Below are 23,018 nucleotides of genomic sequence, written 5' to 3'. Positions count from 1 at the left end.
GCCAGATGATGCAGATCATGTATGAAGAATAATTTATTTATATAATTTCTTATCATAGAGACAAGCAATTTCTAAACTAAATGTACTTTATAAAACCATATCACCTTTATAAAACAAAGTTATATATGACAAATTAATCTACTCACCTGCCGAAAAATAGTCATGTTAAGCTTCCCATCATTGTCATCACATATGTCTAATGCTTGGCAGGCATTTTCTATGTCACGGAAGCACGTGATTGGTTCTTTGTTGATGGCTAAAACCATATCACCTTGTTCTAATAGATTCTCAGCTTTTGATCCTGCTAGGCAACCCTTAACACGTAAAACTTGACGTCTAATTGGATCTTTCTTGACAAGAGCCTACAATAAACAATCACCAACACTTAATTACAACAATGACAGCATTGGTTAATGTGCACATACACATTTTTTTCTTTTTGTCCGACAGGCATACAAGCACATACCCACATATGAGGAGCAATAGTGCAAAAGCTTATATAGGGGTCATCCGGCCCCCCAAAAAACATGGAAGGAAAATACACACAAAAAATCCTATTGAAGGATGCAACATTATAAGTACATAATAGAAAAGGGTACAGGTGGTGAGGAAAAGAAAATTACTTATCCCCACATTTCTTCTCTCCTAAATAAACCAAATGATGGAAACAAAGTGAATGTTAAAAATTGACCTTCTCTTTTCCCCTGTGAAACCAAGTTAAATAAACCCACTCCAATTCACTGCTCAAGAGTGTCAACATGTCTGCATGTACGTTTGTCTGTTTGTGAATCATGATCACTGCCCATGCCTAATTCATAAAATCCCAAGGTTGAGCCATATCTATTCAGGTATCTGTGCCTCAAATCATCTTTTTCAGTACATAAAAACATGCCTTTTTAATTGCTCCATTGTCCGGTTAGAAACCTCTGGTCACAGAATTGAACCACAATTTCATTTTCATTGCTCCTGTCATCACTCTTCAGTTCTTTCCTTTTAATGATGTTTCTTGTTAAGGGCCCAACAAATTATAGAAAGCGAGGGTCTGAGAATAATGGATATGAATACATATTTTAACAGTACCCTGAGGCAAAGTAGTAATAATAAAATGAAATCAAGTTGCTAGTTTCATTCACTTTCATGAGATTTGAATCCTCTCATGCCCATTTATTTATTTATAATCAAATAAGGCAATGTCTTATGCATCCATTTTTCATTGCTTGTTCATCAGAACTCAAAACACATGGCCAGTAAAGACAACAGGCACACAAACATAAGCCAAGCCTTAAAGAAAACGTGAATCTGAAAAGCAATAAAATGATTCAACAAACATATATTCTCTTGCAAAATATTAAAACCAATTCTAAAGACTAAAGCAAGAAAAATGAGACATTCATAGAGCGTGAGTAGAAAAAGAAAATATGAAAGAAAGTTGTATCAGAGAGTATACTTGGACCCAATCGTTGCTCAATCCAAAACTCCGGGCTTTTGAAAGCAAAGTAGGATAAAGTTCAACCTCTAAAATCCTAACAAGTGGCATTGGTCTTTTGATGTCATTTATAAGAAGAGATGGTCCATTAGCACCGGATATGATTTTGTCAAGGACTTGGCTGATTGTATAAATTGGGATGCCTCTGACAAATTGATGATCTTCTGATGTACTGCAACCAAATTTCAGCTGCAATTATAAACATGAGCATCAGAACAGGTTAGCATAATGAGTTAGATCACAAGCAACAAATTAATATTTTGAACCTGAGTGGAGAAGCTTCCCCATATGGCTTGAACTCTTCCATGCTCATCAGTTAGTACACCCGAAAATGTACTACCAAAATCTGGAAAACATTATAATAGATATATGCATATAAGACATCCAAAATGAATTAATCCACTTTGAGCAGCGGGAATTCCAGTTACCAGTATCAAGCTCAATGACTTCCATATTGGTTGCCCTGTATCGTGGACAATCAGCCGAGCCTATATTCAAAGCTGCACATGGATTGGTGACTATCGATTTCCTTGATGTTGCTTGTAGGCTTCTACTTAGCCCCACAAGACAGACTGAGTCCCCACGGCGCAATGTTGGCTCTGTCTCAGATAGAATATATAAATATGTTCTTAAGAAGGAATAATATGGACACTTAATTATAGGGTTTAAAATGACTTGACTTTTCTCCAATGTAATTAAAATCAACATTCTAGCTCAGGGACAGTAGGTGTAAGGGATGGGAATAAATTTTGATATGTAACAAGATTGTATAACAATATTTTTTCTTCTCCAGACGCCAACTATGAATTTCTCAACCAATAATGCTTTCATATATTGCAGTTTCTAGCAAAATATAGATGGTAAATAACACAAACACAATGCTGTTGAAATCTGATACTCATGATGTAATTGTTCAACAATAGAAAACAATAAAATTGGGGAAATAAATGGATTCAAATTTACCAGGAAGTAATTCAGCAGCCCGAACAACTGAAGAACCGATAGGCCCCAGAGCAGAAGGGTCATATGCAACAAGGGCATAATTGTGAACAGGATGAAGAAAAATAACCTGCAGATAGAAGTAGGCAACTTAATTAGAACTGTACATAATGGTCTCCAAGGTTGGTAAACATGTAAAATAAATAAACAAATAAAATGAAAAGTTACCTCTCCTGGAATTTCCATTGGAAAAGCAGCAAAGGAGAGCATCACGTCAGACACTGATATTGCGACTGTGTTCTTGTCAACTGCAACCAATCCCATAAATTGAGAATGATGTACAATAACACCGGTCCCAAAAAAATGTTGCGAGTGGACACCATCAAGCATACAAGATGGTGGTACATGAACCTGCAATATTAAACATCGACTTAAATAGTTGGATAACATTACTCTGAGAAGATTATTCTGAGAATATCCCAATCAAAGATTGCAATAAGTTTGTTCATGCTAACCAATTTCAGAACAACACTATCAGTGCAATTTTGATCCATTATCATTGGTAAAATGATCACAGAAGACAGACTCATAAAACATAACTATACGAGACATAGATATCAAAAAGGAACATACTTAAGATGGAAATTAAAGAGACAACAAAACCTTACTGAAGAAGAATTGTCAGACCATGGTGAAAACATAAAACCATTGTACAACCATATAGAAGCTCAGGTTCCCATAATCATAACAATTAACCAAAGGGGACAAATAATAAAATAAGGCAAATCTGTAGTAGGGAAAAAAAAGGGTACTCCAAACATCTGTCTCTAATACCCACTCTTAAACTTGCATCAAGAATAATTACATACATGAGATATTCGAAATGCCAAAAGGAGGAAGTTGGAAATGTACCAGGGCCCAGTCCATCTTAAGGCAAGTAAAATCATGATTTAAAGATCCATTACCTTTTTTGTATGGACCTTTTCTATATCATCATTTTAGATTTTTCTCTCTCATCTAATTTATAACCCCCCACCCCAACAAAAAGAAAAAAGGAAAAAAAAAAACCAACTACACAATTTTGTTATGGAATTTAAAGCCTCAGTGCCCCCTTTGGACAAAACTCTATTAGAGATTTTTTTTTTAATTTAATTTTTTTTATGTTATTCTTTATTGCATTTACAGATTTTTTTTAAATTTTTTTATTTATTTTATTTAATTTTTTTTAATGCATTATTAAACAACAAATAGATAATTTTGGTGATGACGATTAAATTTTGTGATAAGGCATTTCTTCTTTGATCACCTTCTTTTGCTTCTTTTCCTATTTCATGCCCTTTTTTCTCCCTTCTACTTCTCTTTTTCTTACCTTCTCTCATATATTCCAGACCTCAAAAGATCTTAGTAAAGTTTTTGCCTCAGACCTCAACTTGTGTCTAGCCACAGCCTCAAAATATATCTTGAAAAGAAAAAGATGAGAATAGATAGCAAATTCAAAATGCACCTTGGCTTTGTAACCAAATTGAGACTAGAAATTTCAAAATTATCATAAATTGTTTCCAACAAAAGAAGGCAGCAAATTTGGTCAGAAAGTCATCATTTCATCCTGTTAATAAACCCCAGTGTTGAAATTGCCAAGCCAGCAGAGTCCTTTTACATATCTAGAACCAAAAAAAGGAACATGAAACAAAATCCACTGAAATCTTTCTAGTCTAGTCTAGTTTTGAACTTATATATCCAGCGTATCTTTGTTCCTAATGAATTTAGAAAAAGGAGATTATGGAAATGAAGACTAAGATATCGACAGTTAGTAGACCAAGATAAATTTTCCAGGTTACCAAAATTAGTTGATTTGCAGAAAGAGTATGAAGCCCTTCTCTTTTACGAATAAAAATTTCTACAACAAAAAGAAAGGAAAAGAAATAGAAAATTATGAATTAAGGAGTAATGCAGAGCCTTGAGATATTACCTCAAACATCACAAGAGTGGGTTCTATCACACGTTCAGCAATTGAAGCATTGGCTGCTGCTGCTGCAGCACCTTGATAATCTCTTAGAACGGCATTTTGCATGGTTCTCATATTCTCCAACTTTTCTTCTGTGGGTTCATTTAATGAACAGTCTGCTATCACAATTCCATTGGCAGATGAATCCTCTTCAATTCGTCGCTTTTTTGTTCCAACATCAGGTTCATCACGAGCCTGTGTTTCCTCAGAAACATTTTCTTGACTAGTTTCCATACTGGTTAGTCCATCAGCTAACTCATGATTGTTATCATGATGAAGATGTTCCATCATACTAGCCTCACAAGTATTTGATGCAACTGTTTGGTTTAGTAGGCCTTCCCCATGATGGTTGATACCAGCTGAGAGAAGTACAGACTCAGGTGGCAAAGCTGGCTTTGCTGTCCACAAACCAGTACTGTCATCACGAGTATATATCTGAGGAGGGGCATACCATTCGTGGCGATCCACTGTGACCAGAACAGACTGTAGACGAAAAAGTATCAACAAAATTCTTTACTTAATTTAAATAGCAGGAGCAAGAGAAGCACATCCAACCACCTTCATAATCCAACACAACTTTCCCTTCTTCCTCCTCAAAACACATAAAGGTGTGTGCATATATAGACATCCAGACACAAACAAGAGTGAATATACATGATCAAAGTACATAATCAATATCAGTATAATAATAGACAAAAATATGAAGCACAAAAAGTTTGACATAGAACCAACAACATATAGCATGAATATTCAGTAAATATCAAGGCTGGTGTCATTCTTGCAAACATTGTCAATATCAAGGCTTCTTTGGCTCCAATATTCAGTAAGTAGTAATATATCTCTTCAGCTATTTACTAAGAAATAGGAAGATAAAAAAATGCTACAAAGATTAATTAAGCCATCCAAGTAATGTCATCATCCTAACCACATTCTCAACCTAAATGTTAAATAATTAGCCCATTTTTGCAATCAAGCAAATATATTAGAAAAAAAAATCAAACAGGGCATGAAGAACCATGAAAACAACCCTCAAAAGAAAAATGTAAGCACAACAGCCCCTTATCTATACAACAAAGCTATCAATATACAGTAAAACCTCTATAAAATAATAATCTTGGGACCAAGAGAAATTAATATCTTAACAAGGTTATTGATTTATTGATAAATGAATAATTTATTAATTTATCCATAACTAAATATTTATTAATTTCGAGGGTATTATGTTTCTATTTTACAGTAATTATACATGTATGGCCTATAAATAAAAAACAGTGGATATGATCAAAAGTTAATACATAGAAGTCTAAGTGACTTTAAAAAGGAGAGATGATTATTAATCACAGAAAATAGAAAGACTCCTCAAAGGAAGAGATGTAGTGTCAAAACTTAATGGCCTAAAAGATAAAGAGGTTTCAAGAATGTGGTGATTTCAAGAAAGATTTGAATTGAGAAGTATGGAAGTTGTAAAAACTTAATACAATATTATGAATTTTTGTTTGCTATTTTTTTATGTACTTCATTAATTATTAATTTATATTTCCTTGGATCCTTAAGGATTTCTAAGGAAATTATTATTTTATACATTTAGCGAGATTATTAATTTAGTACTAAGTTGGGACAAGAAGATTTTATTATTTGAGGTTATTAATTTATCGCACATTTATTTATTGAGGTTTTATTGTAGTCTAAAAGCTACCCCCAAAATAAAAATGGAAGCAGGAAAGTCATTTGTCTATCCTACAAAGTTATCAATAAAGTCTACAAAGTAGCCATGCCTATCAAAGGGCCATTCAACTAAACATACATACTATGAGTCAATAAACATAAAAATAAATTCTTTCCACTTGAAACCAGGCACTTCCATGCTTCAAAAGATACTTACATTCAGGTTCTCTCTCTACACTTTCCCAAACAATGTAAAAATTTCCTCCATGCATGTCTCCTACTTTTCCTCATGAATTTTCCATGCCAACCTAAACACATCTCTTACAACAATCATGGGAAAAACTGACAACTAATGGAAGTACAAAAGTCATTAAGAATAGATCTTGAGCCACCGCATGATCAAATAAAATGATTAATCAGATTCATCTATTATTTCTCTACTCCAAGGGCCTAATATATTCAATAAAGGGGTGCCAATCATATGAAGTGGACTGACCCAACAATAGTTTTAATGGTAGTGGAGTGGCCCATCTTTGTTTTCTTTTAATAATTACAAGTTCAAGGGCATGTCGAGAATCCTTTAGACGATGGAGGGCCTTCGGAGGGGGCAAGAGTTGGGGATGAAGACTAGCTCTTACATCAAATGCTCTTGATGCATAGAGATTACTTGGTAAGTGAGGTGGTGCTTGCTCCAAGGGGTACAATGTTGTCATTGTTTGTGGCAAGTTTAGAGGTTCATAACCTTGTTGAGAGAGGAGAGGGTGGGGGGGATGAGGGCTCTCTTTCTCTCCTTCTCTAAATAGGAAATTGCTTGTGGGGGGTTTGGGAAGTGGGGCCAAAATGGTGGAAGGGGTCATAGAAGGTAACCACTTCTTTGATGGAGGGCCGTTGAAGATGCTTTTGTTAGATGGGAGTTTTGTGGAGTTTCAAGAGAACGTTGCGAGTAGCTCAAGGAGATTGAAAGTGGTTACAAGAAGGGAGGAGAGAAGAACTTATCCTCCTTTCCAACCTTGCCTCCCATTTATTCTTTATCAGTGGCTTCTGTTATTTGGATGTCAAGAAGAGGTGGAGTCAATGGCAAATCTATATGGCAGCAAACTAGAAAATTTAGCAAGTTCTTAGTGATGCTTGTAGATGGCTTTAAAAATTAAATTATGCTTTTGCTGAAAAAGATGAAGGCTCGTAGATCCAAGGGAGGGGCTTGGTACTAGGAGTAAGAGGAAGTCTAGGCCAATGACAAAAAGAGATAGAGAGCTTAGGAAGCTAGCATGTTTGGTCAATTACAAAGGGTCTTCAAGCAAGGACATGAGGCATGGAAAGACTACATGGGAGTTGGTTCTTGTTAGTCAATGAAGTTGAAGGTTCTTTCCTGGAATGTTAGAGGGGTACATGATGGAGAGAAACAAAACAAATTATAAAATCACTAGCTATGTCTCAAAGGACCAATTTGGTGTGCTAACAAGAAACTAAGGCGCAACAGATGTCAATTCAATTGGTAAGGAGCCTAGGGGCAGGGGGACTGGTGGGAGCAAAGGGAACTATTGGGGTAGTTATAGTCTTCTAGGATAATATAGTTGTTCTTAAGCTTATAGAGACAGAGGTGGTGCCTACTCCATCTCTTGCCATGTTAAGAGCTATGAGAATGGTTTCATATGTTTTTTATTGGAGTGTATGGGTTTGTGCTTAGAGAGGAGAGAGAAGTTTTGGGTTGAACTAGCCAACATTAGAGGCCTCTAGAATAATCCTTCGTGTTAAGGGGGACTTCAATGTGATCAGATTTCCAAATGAAAAGAGAAATTGCTACAGGGGTTCTTCATATCAATGAGGCGCTTCTTTGAGATAATTGAAGTGCTGAATTTACATGATTTGCCTTTAATCAGAGGGCCATATACATGGTGTGGTGGTTTGAACAATCAATATATATTGAAGTTGGATCAATGTCTTGTCTAAGAGGATTGCAAAAGTCACTTCAATGGCATCCTTAAGAATGCTCTACCTAGCCAATCTCTAGCCATGCCCTATTTTGCTAGATGGTAATGGGATGAGAAGGGCCAAACTCCTTTCAAATTTGAAAATATATGGCTCAAATCTTAAGGCTTCAAGGAGCTGATTAAAAAGTGATGGGCAAGCTATTCTGTCAATGGATTGTCCAATTATGTGATGGCTTGAAAATTGAAAGCTTTGAAGAATGACTTAAAAGCTTGGAACAAAGGGGCATTTAGGAATTTCTTAGGAAAGAAGAGGCTCTAAAGTGGATTGTCTTATGGGATTTAAGGGAGAGAGAGGCCATTCTCAATGTATAAGAGATTGAGGATAAAAGGAGAGTTGTGGAGGAGTTAAACAGATGGGTTATTTTGGAAGAGATCTCTTAGGGGCAGATATTGAGAGAGTTGTAGCTAGGAGAGGGAGATAGGAACACTAGTTATTTGTTTTGTTTTTTTTCTTTTCCAATAAAATTGCCAATGCATGTAGAAGAAGGAACTATATGGCTAGAGTTCGAGTGAACAAAGCATGGCTTATCGAGAATTCAAAAATAAAGGAGGGGCTTGCAAATGCATTTCATAGTCTTCTATCAAAGCCTAGGGACTATGAGACTTAGCTTCTTTAGGATGGATTTCATGTATCTTAAGGGCATGGACTCAAGAGGCTTGGAGGTTCCTTTTTCGAATTGAATAGAGACAGAGCTCCTGGGCCAAATGGTTTCACTATGAGCTTTTAACAACATTGTAAAGACTCAATTAGGAATGCACTAATGGGCTTTTTCATGGAACTTTTTGAGCAGGCCTTCTTTGTAAGAAGTTTAAATATTACATTTTTGGTATTGATTCCTAAGGGGGTGAAGAGGATTCCAAAGATTTCTGGCTTATCAGTTTCATGGGAGGATTTTACAAGATACTAGCGAAAGTTCTAGCTAAGAGATTGTAAGGAGTTGTAACGTCATGTCTGAATTTCAACATGCATTTGTAGATGGAAGAAAGATTTTGGATGTGACTTTGATTTTTAATGAGGCCATAGATTCAAGGTAGAAGAGTAGAATTCCCAATGTCATTTGTAAGCTTGAGTTCCATGTAAGTTTGTCTTGGAAGCAGGAAGAACAATCAAATTTAGAAATGGCTTGAAAGAAAGATCTAGATGATAACTATTAAGGACCTTAGCCCAACAACTTTACTTGGGGAAGGCAAGAGAGAGGATGACACTACACAAAGATGTCCAATGACTTAATATATTTCAATGCCTTACATTAAAAGAAGTTTTTGAGGAATTCAAGCCTTCAAAAGGGAGTCATGCACTAAAGAATACTTCCCAGCAACAGGGAGACACCTCAAACTTGAAGGTAGCAAAGAAGGGAAAAGACATAAGGGTTGACTCCCCACCATAGTTCCTTCTGAAAAAGACTAGGGGATTTATCACCAATATTCATTCAATTTAAGCAAAAATGAGAGATTGCATAATATTCATTCAATTTATGTGACAAGGTACAAAATGTAAATGCAGATTGAAGTTTGGGCATGCAAAAGGATAGGATATGTCAAATCCATTTTGTGAAAAATATATAATAGGTAACATCTCATATACCTTCCTCCGATGACGGTCCATGTAGCTTATATATTCCAATGGTACTCGAGCACCCCTAGACAACTTAGATAGAACTGAAATTAATTCTTCAAGTCGTGATATCTCTTCACCAGCAAACTTCTTAATGATGGCATGGCGAGGAACTCCAGCTCTAAAGAGCATATACCTATAATTGGTAAATCAACAACTACCAATTATTTTTTTAATAAACTGAATCAAAGACAGTGACAAAATATACAAAAGGGAATATAGTCCTGAAGACACTCAATTCTTTTGCCTTCATTCCCCTGTGGATCACATAAAATATTGTCCAAAAACAAAGTAGAACTTCTTTAGAAGCCAAACACTGCAAATCTATAATTCTGAATAATACTACTCAATCCTTCAGGCACCAAGGGAAACAAAATTTCACTAGAATTAATCAATCCTCAAAAATAACAATAAACTAAAAACAAGGTAAACAAAAAAATTTTGGTTAAAAATGAATCAAAATTACTTTTGTCTCTAATTAACCATTGAATATAAGAATATCAAGAAGAAAAAGGCTACCACTACATGCCCCTCCATTTCAGACTTACAACTTGCCCTAACTACAGTTTCTATTAAGTGCTTCTCTGAGAGGGCTGATAAAGGTTTTTGGGCAAGTTGTTTGGGCAACATGTCAAGGAGATGTGCTGAGATTTCCTAGTGATTTGAATTTGCACAGATCATTTAAGCTGAAGCTTGAATGCCACTTCTATTGTTTTGGTGTCTAAAATGATAGGATTTAGGAGGAGTTTAGGTCTTTAAGTTGTGTCAGTTGTGTGTATAAGCTGTTGGTCAAGAACCTTGCTAACAGACTAAAAAGGTGGGGTGGGATCAGCAAAAAGCTTGCATGGAAGGGCAGTAGATTCAGGATGAAATCTTATCATTAATGAGGTCATTGACTCAGAATTAAGAGCTTAAGGGGTTGTGGTTATTTGTGGATTGGGCATGGCCTATGACCAAGCTAACAGGGAGTTACTATTTTCAGTTTTAGGCAAAATGAGGTTAGGTTGAACTGAATTGGGTGGATAAAATTTTACATCTCCACAATGAGATTTCGAGTGTTGGTTGACAGAATGATGACTGGTTCCTTCCAAAGCTTCAGAAGCCCTAGGCAAAGCGACCCTCTTTCTCCTTATCCCTTTGTCTCAGTGATAGAAGCTTTGAGTTGTTTCAACATCAAAGGCGTGGAGAAAGGCTTTACCAGTGAGTTTAAGGTGTGGGCAAGAGGGGATAGAGATCTCAAACTTGCTTTTTACTGATGATACCATTCTGTCTGTAAGGCAGACTCTGATCAGCAATTATAATTGAAGTGGATTCTTCTATACCTTGAGGTGGTGTATGATCTAAAGTCAATCTGGGGGCTAGCACCATTTGGTCTCTGTTGAGGAGCATTTTAAAAGGAGACTCACCCTTTGACAAGACAATAGGAATGTGTATGTGTGCAAGCAAAAGGCCAACACCATTTGGGAATTTTTTCAAGAGTTTAAAACTGAGACTAGCCTTTTAGAAAGATAATACTTGTGTGTGTGTGTGTGTGTGTGTGTGTGTGTGTGCGTATTTGCTTTTGAAAAGATAATATTTGTGTATGTGAGAGGGCAGGCATTTGGGACTCTGTTGAGGAGCATTCTAAAAGAAAACTTGCATTTGCAAAAGACAATACCTGTGTTTGTGTCTTGTGTGTATGTATGACCGTTTCTAAGATGAGTACTTGTAGAAAAAAAATTCCAAATTTCCAAATTTTCTACCCTCAAACAGTTTATCAGCAGTGTCATATATAAGTTTCCTGAAGTCAATTAGGCCAAAGGTTCTTATTTAATTTCCATAAGCAAATTAGGCTGAAGGTACTTCCCTTGGGTTAGTCACCTTAGCAAGTTTTGAAGTAGTTCAAATCCATATATAATTCAAAGCCCAACCCATTTACATATGTAACACCTACTGATTAAAACATAAGTGGAAAGAACCAAACAAAATAGAATAAAACTCTAATGGTTTGCAGCTACAGTATCATGAACAGTACTTCACTAATTATGTGAGCAGTAACTTATCACTGCATCACTGCATGATGAATAGTATCTACTACAGTATAATTATTTAGAAAAATTTAATCATACTTTAATTAATGACTTACTATCTGTAATACGGCTACTAGTTTAACTAGCCAAGTAGAATTCCTATTCATAATCATTCCAACATAATATCATCCTAATCGAACCCAGTTTCCCTTTCCTGTTGACATGCTCTGCTTCGTTTCCCCACATGGGAGGAAACTCAACTACAAGGTCTCTAATAGTTGCAGCTACAGTATCATTAACATTACTGTGCTAATTATGTGAACAGTAACTTACTACTGCATCTCTGCATCATGAATGGTATCTACTACAATAGTAATTATTTAGAAAAAATTAATCATACTTGCTAATTAATGACTTACTATCTATAATATGACTATTAGTTTAAACTAGCCAAGTAGAATTCCTATTCATAATTATTCCAACATAATATCATCCTAAACGAACCCAGTTCCCCTTTCCTGTTGACCTGCTCTGCTTCATTTCCCCACACAGGAGGAAACTCAACCACAAGTGCTAAAGCAATTTCACTTTTAAGATCCTGGTGATGCTATTAAATATTGGCTTTCCTCAATTTTCTCACCAATGGTCCACTTACTAGAACTTCCTATGCAAATTACTGCTACTTCACTGCCAAGCCAACTGTTGTGTGATTTTCAAGACAACATGAATCAATTATGTAATTTTTTTTTATCTATATTCACTAACTCAAATATGGATAGTTTGCCCACCAGTAATTTTTAGGGGCTATTAACACGATTGATTTTTGCCTATTAAAACTATCAAATCTGCAGTGTTTCAACCGTTGACCAACCACCACTGGTTCACACATTATCATTCCAAGCTATGCAAAGGCTAATGGGGAGGGAGGGGAGAAAGATGAAATGCTTTTGAAAACATAAGGTTGTCTCTCCTGCTGCTGAATTTATTATAAATGGTACCACAGTCCAGTGGAGAGAAAAGACTTGTTTGCAGGTGTAGCTCCCATGAACCTGGGCTACCTTCTTTTGTCTTCTATCAATTGCTAGAGAAACTCCTTATGTCCAATCTCCCAATAAAAGCAGCCTATGTATTTTTATGGTTGCCAAAGCATTAACGGCTGCATTGAAACAATTCTAGTATAGCTTTTCCCCCTTAAATTCACATCAAGCAGGTAGTAGTCCCTGAGTTAGTCAATGGAAGTGGAGGGAGAACGGTTTCAAGGTCATAGGAACAGAAGAAAATCAATGAAACTCCTACTTTTGATGACCAAGATTTGGCCTTGGTTCAGAAGCAAAAAGAGTTACCTCTCAATCATGGTTGAAAGTCACAATATAGGCCACTGACTAGGGAGGTCCTGAGGTATATTAGTCTCAATATCTTGAATCGATATTAGGAGATATGCAAAACATGCTAAGCCAACTTGGCTGTTTGGTCAAGGGTACTGTTGATTCCAGATAGAGTGCTCTTATTTAGGTTCATCCTTAGCCCAAACAAAAGCCCAAAAACTAACAAAATTAGTTTCAGCGAGAGCAACTCTTCTAAGGAAGCTCTAGAAAAGAAAACGGTGTCATCCGCGAATTGTAAATGCGACACCCTAGTCCTATTTCTACCCACCCCACAACCCTCAATAAGATCTCTCTCCTCCGCTCTCACAACCAACCTGCTTAAAACATCAACCACAATGGTGAAGAGAAAAGGGGAAAGGGGATCTCCTTGTCTTAGACCTCTGATGGCCTTAACCCACCCCTTAGCATTACCATTCACTAAGATTGCAAAAGTTGTCGAAGATAAACAACCCCTCATCCAAGACCTCCATCTTAAACTAAACCCTTTTCTTTCAAGTACGTGGTCCAAAAATTCCCAATCAACATGATCATACGCTTTTTCGAAATCAATTTTGAAAACTACCCCTTCCTCTCTAGATCTCCTCTTCTCATCTACCACCTCATTAGCAATCAAAATGACATCCAAAATCTATCTCCCCTCAACAAAAGCACCTAGAGTCACATAGATGGTTTCTTGGAGAACTTTAAGCAAATGCTTTGAAATCCTGCTTGTTTGACTCTTTATTGGCACTAGAGCAATGAAGGTAGCATTCGTGCTTTGATTAATTATCTCATTATTGTGAAACTCTAAGAACACTCTCAATATGATGGGGAAAAGCCTTTTAAAGTTTATTCAAGGAAGAAAGAGAAGACCTAAGTAAACTTTAAGTAGGATTAATATTAATTAGAATTGAATAGGGATTGGTATTTGTTGGAGTCTAATTAGGATTAGCTAGTTGAGTTATAATATAATTAGAATTTGAGTCATGATAGGTTATTAGAGTCCTAGTAGAATAGGTTATTAGAGTCCTAGTAGACTTTGGATTTCTTAGAGAAACCTATAAATAGGCTAATCAATGTAAATCAAAGGAATGAATTTTGATGAATAATATTATACTTTCTTTCATTGCAAGGTTGCAACCCTCAATGGTGAGACTCCATTGATTTTCTTCTAGGTGAGACTCTAAGGTTTTCCATCTTTTCTTCATTGTTTCTTCTTTCTCTCTATTTCTTATCTTATAATTTTCTCTACCATAAAGTTTATTCTTTGTTCCTCTCCTTACACTTTAAAAATAAAACCCTAGCCCACCTACCCTTGAGTGTAGGCAACCATCCTAGGGTTGTCCTACATCAATTTTGGTATCAGAGCCAAAATTCTTGGCTTGAAGGCATATGCAATTAAGGAGCGAAGCAACTTATGCAAGCATGAGTTCCAAAAAAACTTCTAGCAATCAAGATGCCGCTACAATACGCTTGGAGGAAATTTCAGCCACACAACAATCCCATCAAGATGCTATAATACAACTAAATAGCAAACTTGATGAGATCATGAAGTTATTAGAAAAGAGCCAAGAAAAACGACCAATTGAAGAGGAGATTGCAAGTCATCAATTTAGATAATCGCCAAGTCGATCACGCGAAGAACAAGACAATTTTATGATGGGGAATCAAAGAAGGGCCAAACTTTTTGAGCTAGATGATGATGTAACAAAAAAGGTACGTCTTGAAGTTGCTGAATTTTATGGAAAACTAAATCCAACAGCTATTCTTGATTGGATTATGTCAATGGAAGATTACTTTGATTGGTATGCAATGCCCGAAAATAGAAAAGTTCGTTTTGTGAAGGCAAAGTTGAAAGGAGCAGCACGTCTATGGTGACATAATATTGAGAATCAAGCTCATAGAACTGGCCAGCCGCCTATTGAAACATGGGACGAGATGAAGTTGAAGATGAAGGAGCACTTTCTCCCAACTGATTATGAACAACTTATGTATACAAAATTGTTTTCCCTTAAACAAGGTACCAAGTCCGTTGAAGAATATACAGAAGAATTCCATGAATTGAGCATTCGAAATCAAGTGCGGGAAAGTGATGCTCAACTTGCAGCCCGCTACAAAGCTGGACTTCGAATGGAGATTCAACTTGAGATGACAATAGGACAGCAAGCAAACCTTTAAGCACATCAAACTTCAGAACTCCTAATCATGTGAATGGTGGGGGCAACACTCAACAAACTTCGAATGTGGCTTATAAGAATGGTAATAAGGGTAAAAATTCAATGAGTAATGGAGATAGAAAAGTATACGTGACTCCTTTATGCTTTAAGTGTGGTGGGCATGGTCATTATGCTGTTGTATGCCCAACCAAAAGTTTACACTTTTGTGTTGAAGAACCAGAATCTGAATTGGAAAGTTACCCAAAGGAAGAAGAGACCTACAATGAAGATGAAGTTAGTGAAGAATGTGACTACTATGATGGTATGACAGAAGGACATAGTCTTGTAGTACGACCTTTATTAACCGTTCCAAAAGTAAAAGGAGAAGAAGATTGGCGACGTACTAGCATTTTCCAAACACGTATTTCTTGCCAAGGGAGATTATGCACCATGATCATTGATGAAGGTAGCAGTTTGAACATAGCTTCACAAGAACTTGTTGAGAAGCTAAACCTTAAAACAGAGAGACATCCAAATCCATTCAGAGTAGCATGGGTTAATGACACCTCTATCCCGGTAAGTTTTCGTTGTTTAGTAACATTCCTTTTTGGTAAGGACTTTGAAGAGTCTGTATGGTGTGAGGTCTTACCCATTAAAGAAAGTCATATTTTACTTGGAAGACCTTGGCTCTTTGATAGAAAAGTTCAACATGACGGCTATGAAAATACATATGCTCTCATACACAACGGACGTAAGAAGATCCTTCGTCTAATGAAAGAAGTCCCTCCAATTAAGAAGTCGGATGAGAATGCACAACCAAAAAAGGTACTTACTATGTGTCAATTTGAAAATGAGAGCAAGGAAACTAAAGTTATTTTTGCTTTAATGGCTCGGAAAGTGGAAGAATTTAAAGAACAAGATAAGGAATATCCAGCAAACGCAAGTAAAATCCTTGATGACTTTTCTGACTTGTGGCCTGCAGAGTTACCTAATGAACTCCCTCCTATGCATGACATACAACATGCCATTGATTTGATTCCCGGTGCATCATTACCAAATTTACCAGCCTATAGAATGAATCCAACAGAGCATGCTGAATTGAAAAGGCAAGTTAATGAATTACTTACTAAAGGCTTTATTCGTGAAAGCCTAAGTCCTTGTGGAGTTCCTGCCCTACTAACACCAAAGAAGGATGGATCATGGCGGATGTGTGTGGATAGTCGTGCAATCAACAAAATCACAATCAAGTATCGATTTCCAATTCCAAGACTTGATGACATGCTAGATATGATGGTTGGATCAGTAATCTTCTCAAAGATTGATCTAAGAAGTGGATATCATCAAATACGTATTAGACCAGTGGATGAATGGAAAACATCTTTCAAAACTAACGATGGATTGTATGAGTGGTTAGTCATGCCGTTTGGACTAACCAATGCTCCAAGTACCTTCATGCGGATTATGACGCAGGTATTAAAACCTTTTATTGGACGGTTTGTTGTTGTCTATTTTGATGATATTTTTATCTATAGTCGATCTTGTGAAGATCATGAGGAACACTTGAAGCAATTAATGCGCACTCTTAGGGCTGAAAAGTTTTACATTAATTTGAAAAAATATACTTTCATGAGCCCTAGTGTTGTATTTCTTGACTTTGTTGTGTCTTCTAAGGGTGTTGAAACAGATTCGGAGAAGATCAAAGCTATTATTGATTGGCCAGTACCAACAAATATCCATGAGGTGCGAAGCTTCCATGGAATGGCTACATTCTATCGACGATTTATTCGAAATTTCAGCTCTATTATGGCCCCAATTACTGAATGCATGAAACCTGGTTTATTTATTTGGACCAAGGCGGCCAACAAGGCATTTGAAGAAATCAAATCCAAGATGGTGAACCCTCCTATCCTACGCCTACCAGACTTTGAGAAAGTATTTGAGGTGGCCTGTGATGCTTCCCATGTGGGAATTGGAGCAGTCCTTAGCCAAGAGGGACATCCTGTGGCTTTCTTTAGTGAGAAGCTTAATGGGGCAAAGAAAAAATACTCCACATATGATCTTGAATTCTATGCAGTGGTGCAAGCAATTAGGCATTGGCAACATTATCTCAGTTACAAGGAATTTGTTTTGTATTCAGATCATAAAGCCTTGCGATATCTTAATTCTCAAAAGAAGCTTAACTCTCGACATGCAAAATGGAGTAGTTTTCTTCAACTGTTTACCTTTAATTTAAGGCATTGTGCAGGAATTGAAAATAAAGTAGCTGATGCCCTTAGCAGGAAGACCCTTCTCTTAGTAAACATGTCAACCACTACAATTGGATTTGAAGAATTAAAGCATTGCTATGACAATGATGCTGATTTTGGAGATGTTTATTCCTCTCTTTTGAGTGGTTCAAAAGCAACATGTATTGATTTCCAGATTTTAGAAGGGTACTTGTTTTATAAAAATCGTTTATGCTTACCAAGGATTTCTCTACGTGATCATATGGGAACTTCATGGAGGCGGAATGGGTGGACATTTTGGACGAGATAAGACCATTGCTTTGGTGGAAGATTGCTTCTTTTGGCCTAGTTTAAAGAAGGATGTTTGGAAGGTTATCAAACAATGTCGAGCATGTCAAGTAGGAAAAGGTTCAAAGCAAAATACGGGGTTATATACGCCATTACCAGTTCCTTCCAAACCTTGGGAAGACTTGAGCATGGATTTTGTACTTGGATTACCAAGGACACAACGGGGCTTTGATTCTATATTTGTTGTGGTTGATAGATTTTCCAAAATGGCACATTTTATCCCATGTAAGAAGGCTTCGGATGCTTCTTATGTTGCTGCCTTATTCTTTAAAGAAGTAGTTCGATTGCATGGATTACCACAATCCATTGTTTCTGATCGCGATGTCAAGTTTATGAGCTATTTTTGGAAAACCTTGTGGGCCAAGCTAGGTACTCAATTAAAATTTTCAAGTTCTTTTCATCCTCAAACTGATGGACAAACAGAAGTTGTCAATCGCAGTCTTGGTAATCTTTTGAGATGCATTGTGAGAGATCAGTTGAGAAAGTGGGATAATATCTTACCACAAGCCGAATTTGCTTTCAATAGCTCCACTAATCGTACTACTGGGTACTCACCTTTTGAAGTGGCATATGGGCTGAAACCTAAGCAACCTGTTGATCTTATACCATTACCTACTTCTGTCCGCACCAGCCAAGATGGTGATGCATTTGCACGTCATATACGAGACATACATGAAAAGGTACGAGAAAAAATCAAAATCAGCAATGAGAACTATAAAGAGGTAGCAGATGCACATCGAAGATATATTCAGTTTCAAGAAGGTGATCTAGTGATGGTTTGTTTACAACCAGAAAGATTTCATCCGAGCACATATCAAAAGCTTCAAGCTAAGAAAGCGGGTTCATTTCGGGTACTAAAGCGGTTGGGTGAGAATGCTTATTTGTTAGAGCTCCCTTCAAACTTGCATTTTAGTCCAATATTTAATGTGGAAGATTTGTATATCTACCATGGCCATCACAACGATGTAAGTGAAGAGTTGGATCTTCAATTACCACCTACTGTTAGCCCACGTCCTGAGATCGAGTATGTTCTTGATGATCAACTTGTGTCTACTCGACAAGGTGGATACCAAAAAATTTTTGGTGAAATGGCGAGGCAAACCACATTCTGAGAATACATGGATTACAACAACGGATTTTCAGAAGATTAACCCCGATCTCTATGAATTGTATCAAGCATCTAACTCGTCGGAGCCGAGTTCTTTCAAGCCAGGGAGAATTGATGGGGGAAAGCCTTTTAAAGTTTATTCAAGGAAGAAAGGAAAGACCTAAGTAAACTTTAAGTAGGATTAATATTGATTAGAATTGAATAGGGATTGGTATTTGTTGGAGTCTAATTAGGATTAGCTAGTTGAGTTATAATATAATTAGAATTTGAGTCATGATAGGTTATTAGAGTCCTAGTAGAATAGGTTATTAGAGTCCTAGTAGACTTTGGATTTTTTAGAGAAACCTATAAATAGGCTAATCAATGTAAATCAAAGGAATGAATTTTGATGAATAATATTATACTTTCTTTCATTGCAAGGTTGCAACCCTCAATGGTGAGACTCCATTGATTTTCTTCTAGGTGAGACTCCTAGAAGGCCTTAGTGAGACTCTAAGGTTTTCCATCTTTTCTTCATTGTTTCTTCTTTCTCTCTATTTCTTATCTTATAATTTTCTCTACCATAAAGTTTATTCTTTGTTCCTCTTCTTACACCCTAAAAATAAAACCCTAGCCCACCTACCCTTGAGTGTAGGCAACCATCCTAGGGTTGTCCTACATCACAATAAGTCATCCTTAACCGTCTCCTAACAATCTTGATAAAATCCAATTGTGAAAGCATCTGGACTAGGGGCCTTTTCCTTATTTAAAAGCACCACAGCATTGAGAATCTCTTCCTTTGAAAAAGGGCAATCTAGCCAAAAGGCACTCTCTATAGAAATAGGAGACCAATCCAAGCCTTCCAATCTCCAAGACCCACCTGAAGGTTTGGAAAATAACTTCCCAAAATGACGCTTAATCTCCTTTGAAATACATTCAATGTTATCTAAGATCACCCCATCTTCTAACATCAAAGATTTAAAGAAACTCCTATTCCTCCCGCCCTTAGCCACCCTATGAAAAAATTTAGTATTACAATCCCCTTCTTTTATCCATTTGATTCTTGTCTTTTGCCTCTAGAACACCTTTTCCTTTAGCAACACCTCTTCCAGATCCCCTTTTCTTAAAGACCTCCTAGCTGCCAATTCAGGAGAAAAAAAATCCCTTCTTGTTCCTTCTCATCCAGTTCCACTAAGTCCAAAAGGATATTTTTCTTTTTATCTTTTAAATTTCCAAAAGACACCTTATTCCACTCTTTTAATTTTGACTCGACAAACTGAAGTTTTTTCATTAATTTGTGACCTTCCCACCCTTCAAACCAACACTCTAAATTCTGCTTGAACTCTAAATGACTCAATCACATGTTTTCAAATCTAAAAGGTGGCAGCCCCCATTTAAATGCATTGGTAACTAGCACAATTGGACAGTGGTCCAAAGTCAATCTGGGGAGTGCTTCTTGGACAAAATGAGGGAAATCAAGCTCCTAACCAATAGAAAAAAGGAATCTATCCAATCTTTTGCAAACGGGGTTTTCTTGCAAATTTGACCAAGTGAAGAAGGCATTCCTCAAAGGTGGATCAATCAACTCACAATCCCTTACAAAGTCATCAAAATCCCTCATGCTTAGGGTTACCATAGACCCTCCTAGCTTTTCAGAAGATCTTCTAATGACATTGAAGTCCCCACCAACACACCATTTCAGGAAAGTTTAGCCCGAAAGATCTTGAAGCTCCATCCAAAAATCCTTTCTAAACTATGACGTGTTGGGACCATAGACCAAAGATAACCAAAAAGACCCATCATCCCCTGACTCCAGCTTTACTGTTACCGAGAAGGATCCTAAAATGACCTCCGTACACTTAAACCTCAAAGCGTCCCAACGAATTGCCACTCCTCCCGATGCCCCACTAGCTGGAAGGACTGCCCACTCTTTGTTTCTTACCCTTCACACGCTGCCTACAAACCTCCTATCACAAGACTCCCTTTTAGTTTCCTATACAGAATAATATCCGGGTTTTTGCAACAAAGATCCTTTTCTTTCTGGATCCAAGACCTCTAGTATTCCAACTTATGATTTTCATAACAATAGAAAAACCCATAAACCACCCAAAAGACCATCGAGCCTAATAATGTCTAAGGACAGAGGAAGAAAATCTTTTCTTCCTTCTGGAGTAAACCTTTACCACAGAGCAACAATTGTTTTTGGCTAACTGAACTCCATTCTCATTGTATTTCACAATCTTGACACTCATTGACCCAACAGCTTAATGGAAGCCAATTTTGAAGGAGAGATGCCTTCAATTTCGAAATCTTCCATTTGAGGAAGACATGACTCCACTAGAAAACACCTCACTAGAGAAAAAGAATCACTAAGGTTGTTTTGTGATAAGCTATGAAAAGATCTGCCCTCTAACTCTTGGTTGGGCTTGACTTTTGAGGATACCACACCTTTAGGACTAGACACAACCCCAATAGAAGCAAGTTGAGACTTATTAACCCTTGAAGGATCGGCCACCGATGAAAAAGGATAACATGAAGAGTTAAAAGGTAATGGCAAAGAAGCCATCTTCAGACCACGGGACTGCAAAGCAATAGTGGGGGGTAAGGTAGAAAGAGCCAGATCAAAAGCCCCCTTTAAGACATAGCCTTTAACCATGGAGCGTGGAGTGGAAGTTTGTACCTGGGTTTGACTCTCACAGTATTGAACACCATCACTGACCTCAGCCCTTCCTGGTACATCCCTTGAACACGACAAAACTGGGCACAATCCTTCCCTTAGCTTCTCCAAAGACCTCTGAATCTTTTGAAGAGAAGAACCCTTGTTCGCTGCAACACCCCCATCGAATGAGTTTAACGTCTTTCCAAAAGAATAAGGTAGCGGCAAACTCCTCGCCCAACTATTGCCCCCCTTCCTACAGGAGCTAAGAAAGGACATTGACGCACAAAGAGAGGAACTGAGATGCTTTATCGCAGCTTCCCTAGTGTTTTCCCCCGAGATCTCCAGCACCTTGAAAGTGTTGCAGCATCCCTTCCCCCTAATGCCATCCAAATGGGCCAACTTATCAAAGATGGGGGTATAAGGCCCAAGATTTGTACCGTGAAATGGGCTACCACCGGTGCAAGCCTTGCCTTCACAAAGCCTAGCCTCAAATGACTTAACCAGAAGGGCTTTGGGAAGACTTGGGTCTTCCTCCTCAAATGGGCCTAGATCACCTACTGCATGGGCCACCTCCTCTTTTGAGAAATCAGCCCAGTTTGTAATCCCATTAAAATTTGAAATGGAGACTTGAGATGGTGGCCTACAGTTGTTTCCCTCGCTTGTCTTAGCCTCACCATGTGTCCTCCTAGACTGCAACGGATATTGCCACATACCACCTCCCGTCGAAGCTAACTCACCTCTGCAGTGAGTCAACACAGGCTTAAGCTGTTCATCTTCTTCCCCTCCAACAACTGAAACTGCAACAGTGAAAAACCAGGCGCCATCAATCACCTCCAACAACGTTGGCAACACCACATTAAGGTTCATTTCTACCTTCACTCTGGCCTTTGTTAAATCTACTGGCCTCAAAGTATTCCAATCCACCTTTAACTCTTCAAAATGAACCGTAACTGGGTTTCATTCCACAGATGGAACAGGAGACCCCACAATTCTAACCACCCCCTTCGGAACTTTCCAAGAACCATAGTGTTTTCTCTCGGCGACCATTTCCGTAAGCTCCAAACCAAACCTCTCCACCCAAACACTCTTCTTCTTGCCTGAAGCCATTCTGCTCTTTCTACTAAATCCACAAAAAAGATACCTTTGGAGGTTGTAAAAGGTGTTATGGAGATCACTCCCTTCACCCCTAGCAACCTTGCAAGAGCCTTACCTGCAACACCCCAATCTTCAATTGCTTCTCAGCCTTCACAAATCACAGCCCTAGCCCACTTCCCGACTAGAGAGAGAGCCCCTCTCCTTGGGCCACTCTCATCAACAACTCTAGCATAAGAACGATCCCTTGACCTCCCACACAAACTCACCTTATTAACTGCCTTCACTTTCACTACTCCAGAAACAACAAAACCATGCCGCTCCACCACAGATGAGATTGACTTCATAAGGGCTTCCAAACCGCTACCTTTGAAACC

The 23,018-nt window shown here is 37.6% G+C and overlaps 1 protein-coding gene across 2 annotated transcripts in view; it reads right to left on the bottom strand.

The window, feature by feature from the left end:
- The window catches only part of LOC100255257 (protease Do-like 7), an 86,671-nt gene that overhangs the window by 2,576 nt on the left and 61,077 nt on the right, over positions 1-23,018 (bottom strand). For both annotated transcript variants that reach the window (XM_002271787.5, XM_010662031.3), the window contains 8 exons: positions 9,672-9,837; positions 4,395-4,913; positions 2,654-2,836; positions 2,450-2,555; positions 1,915-2,085; positions 1,753-1,832; positions 1,448-1,675; positions 147-362 (listed from right to left, as the gene is read on the bottom strand). In XM_002271787.5, coding sequence (XP_002271823.2) covers positions 147-362; positions 1,448-1,675; positions 1,753-1,832; positions 1,915-2,085; positions 2,450-2,555; positions 2,654-2,836; positions 4,395-4,913; positions 9,672-9,837 — 1,669 coding nt within the window. The remainder of the gene's footprint in view (positions 1-146; positions 363-1,447; positions 1,676-1,752; positions 1,833-1,914; positions 2,086-2,449; positions 2,556-2,653; positions 2,837-4,394; positions 4,914-9,671; positions 9,838-23,018) is intronic.

The sequence above is a fragment of the Vitis vinifera genome, chromosome 14 (genome assembly GCF_030704535.1).
Source record: "Vitis vinifera cultivar Pinot Noir 40024 chromosome 14, ASM3070453v1".
Lineage (NCBI taxonomy): Eukaryota > Viridiplantae > Streptophyta > Magnoliopsida > Vitales > Vitaceae > Vitis > Vitis vinifera.
The sequence above is the reverse complement of the archived record's forward strand: the minus strand, read 5'-3'. Positions and strand labels throughout refer to the sequence as shown.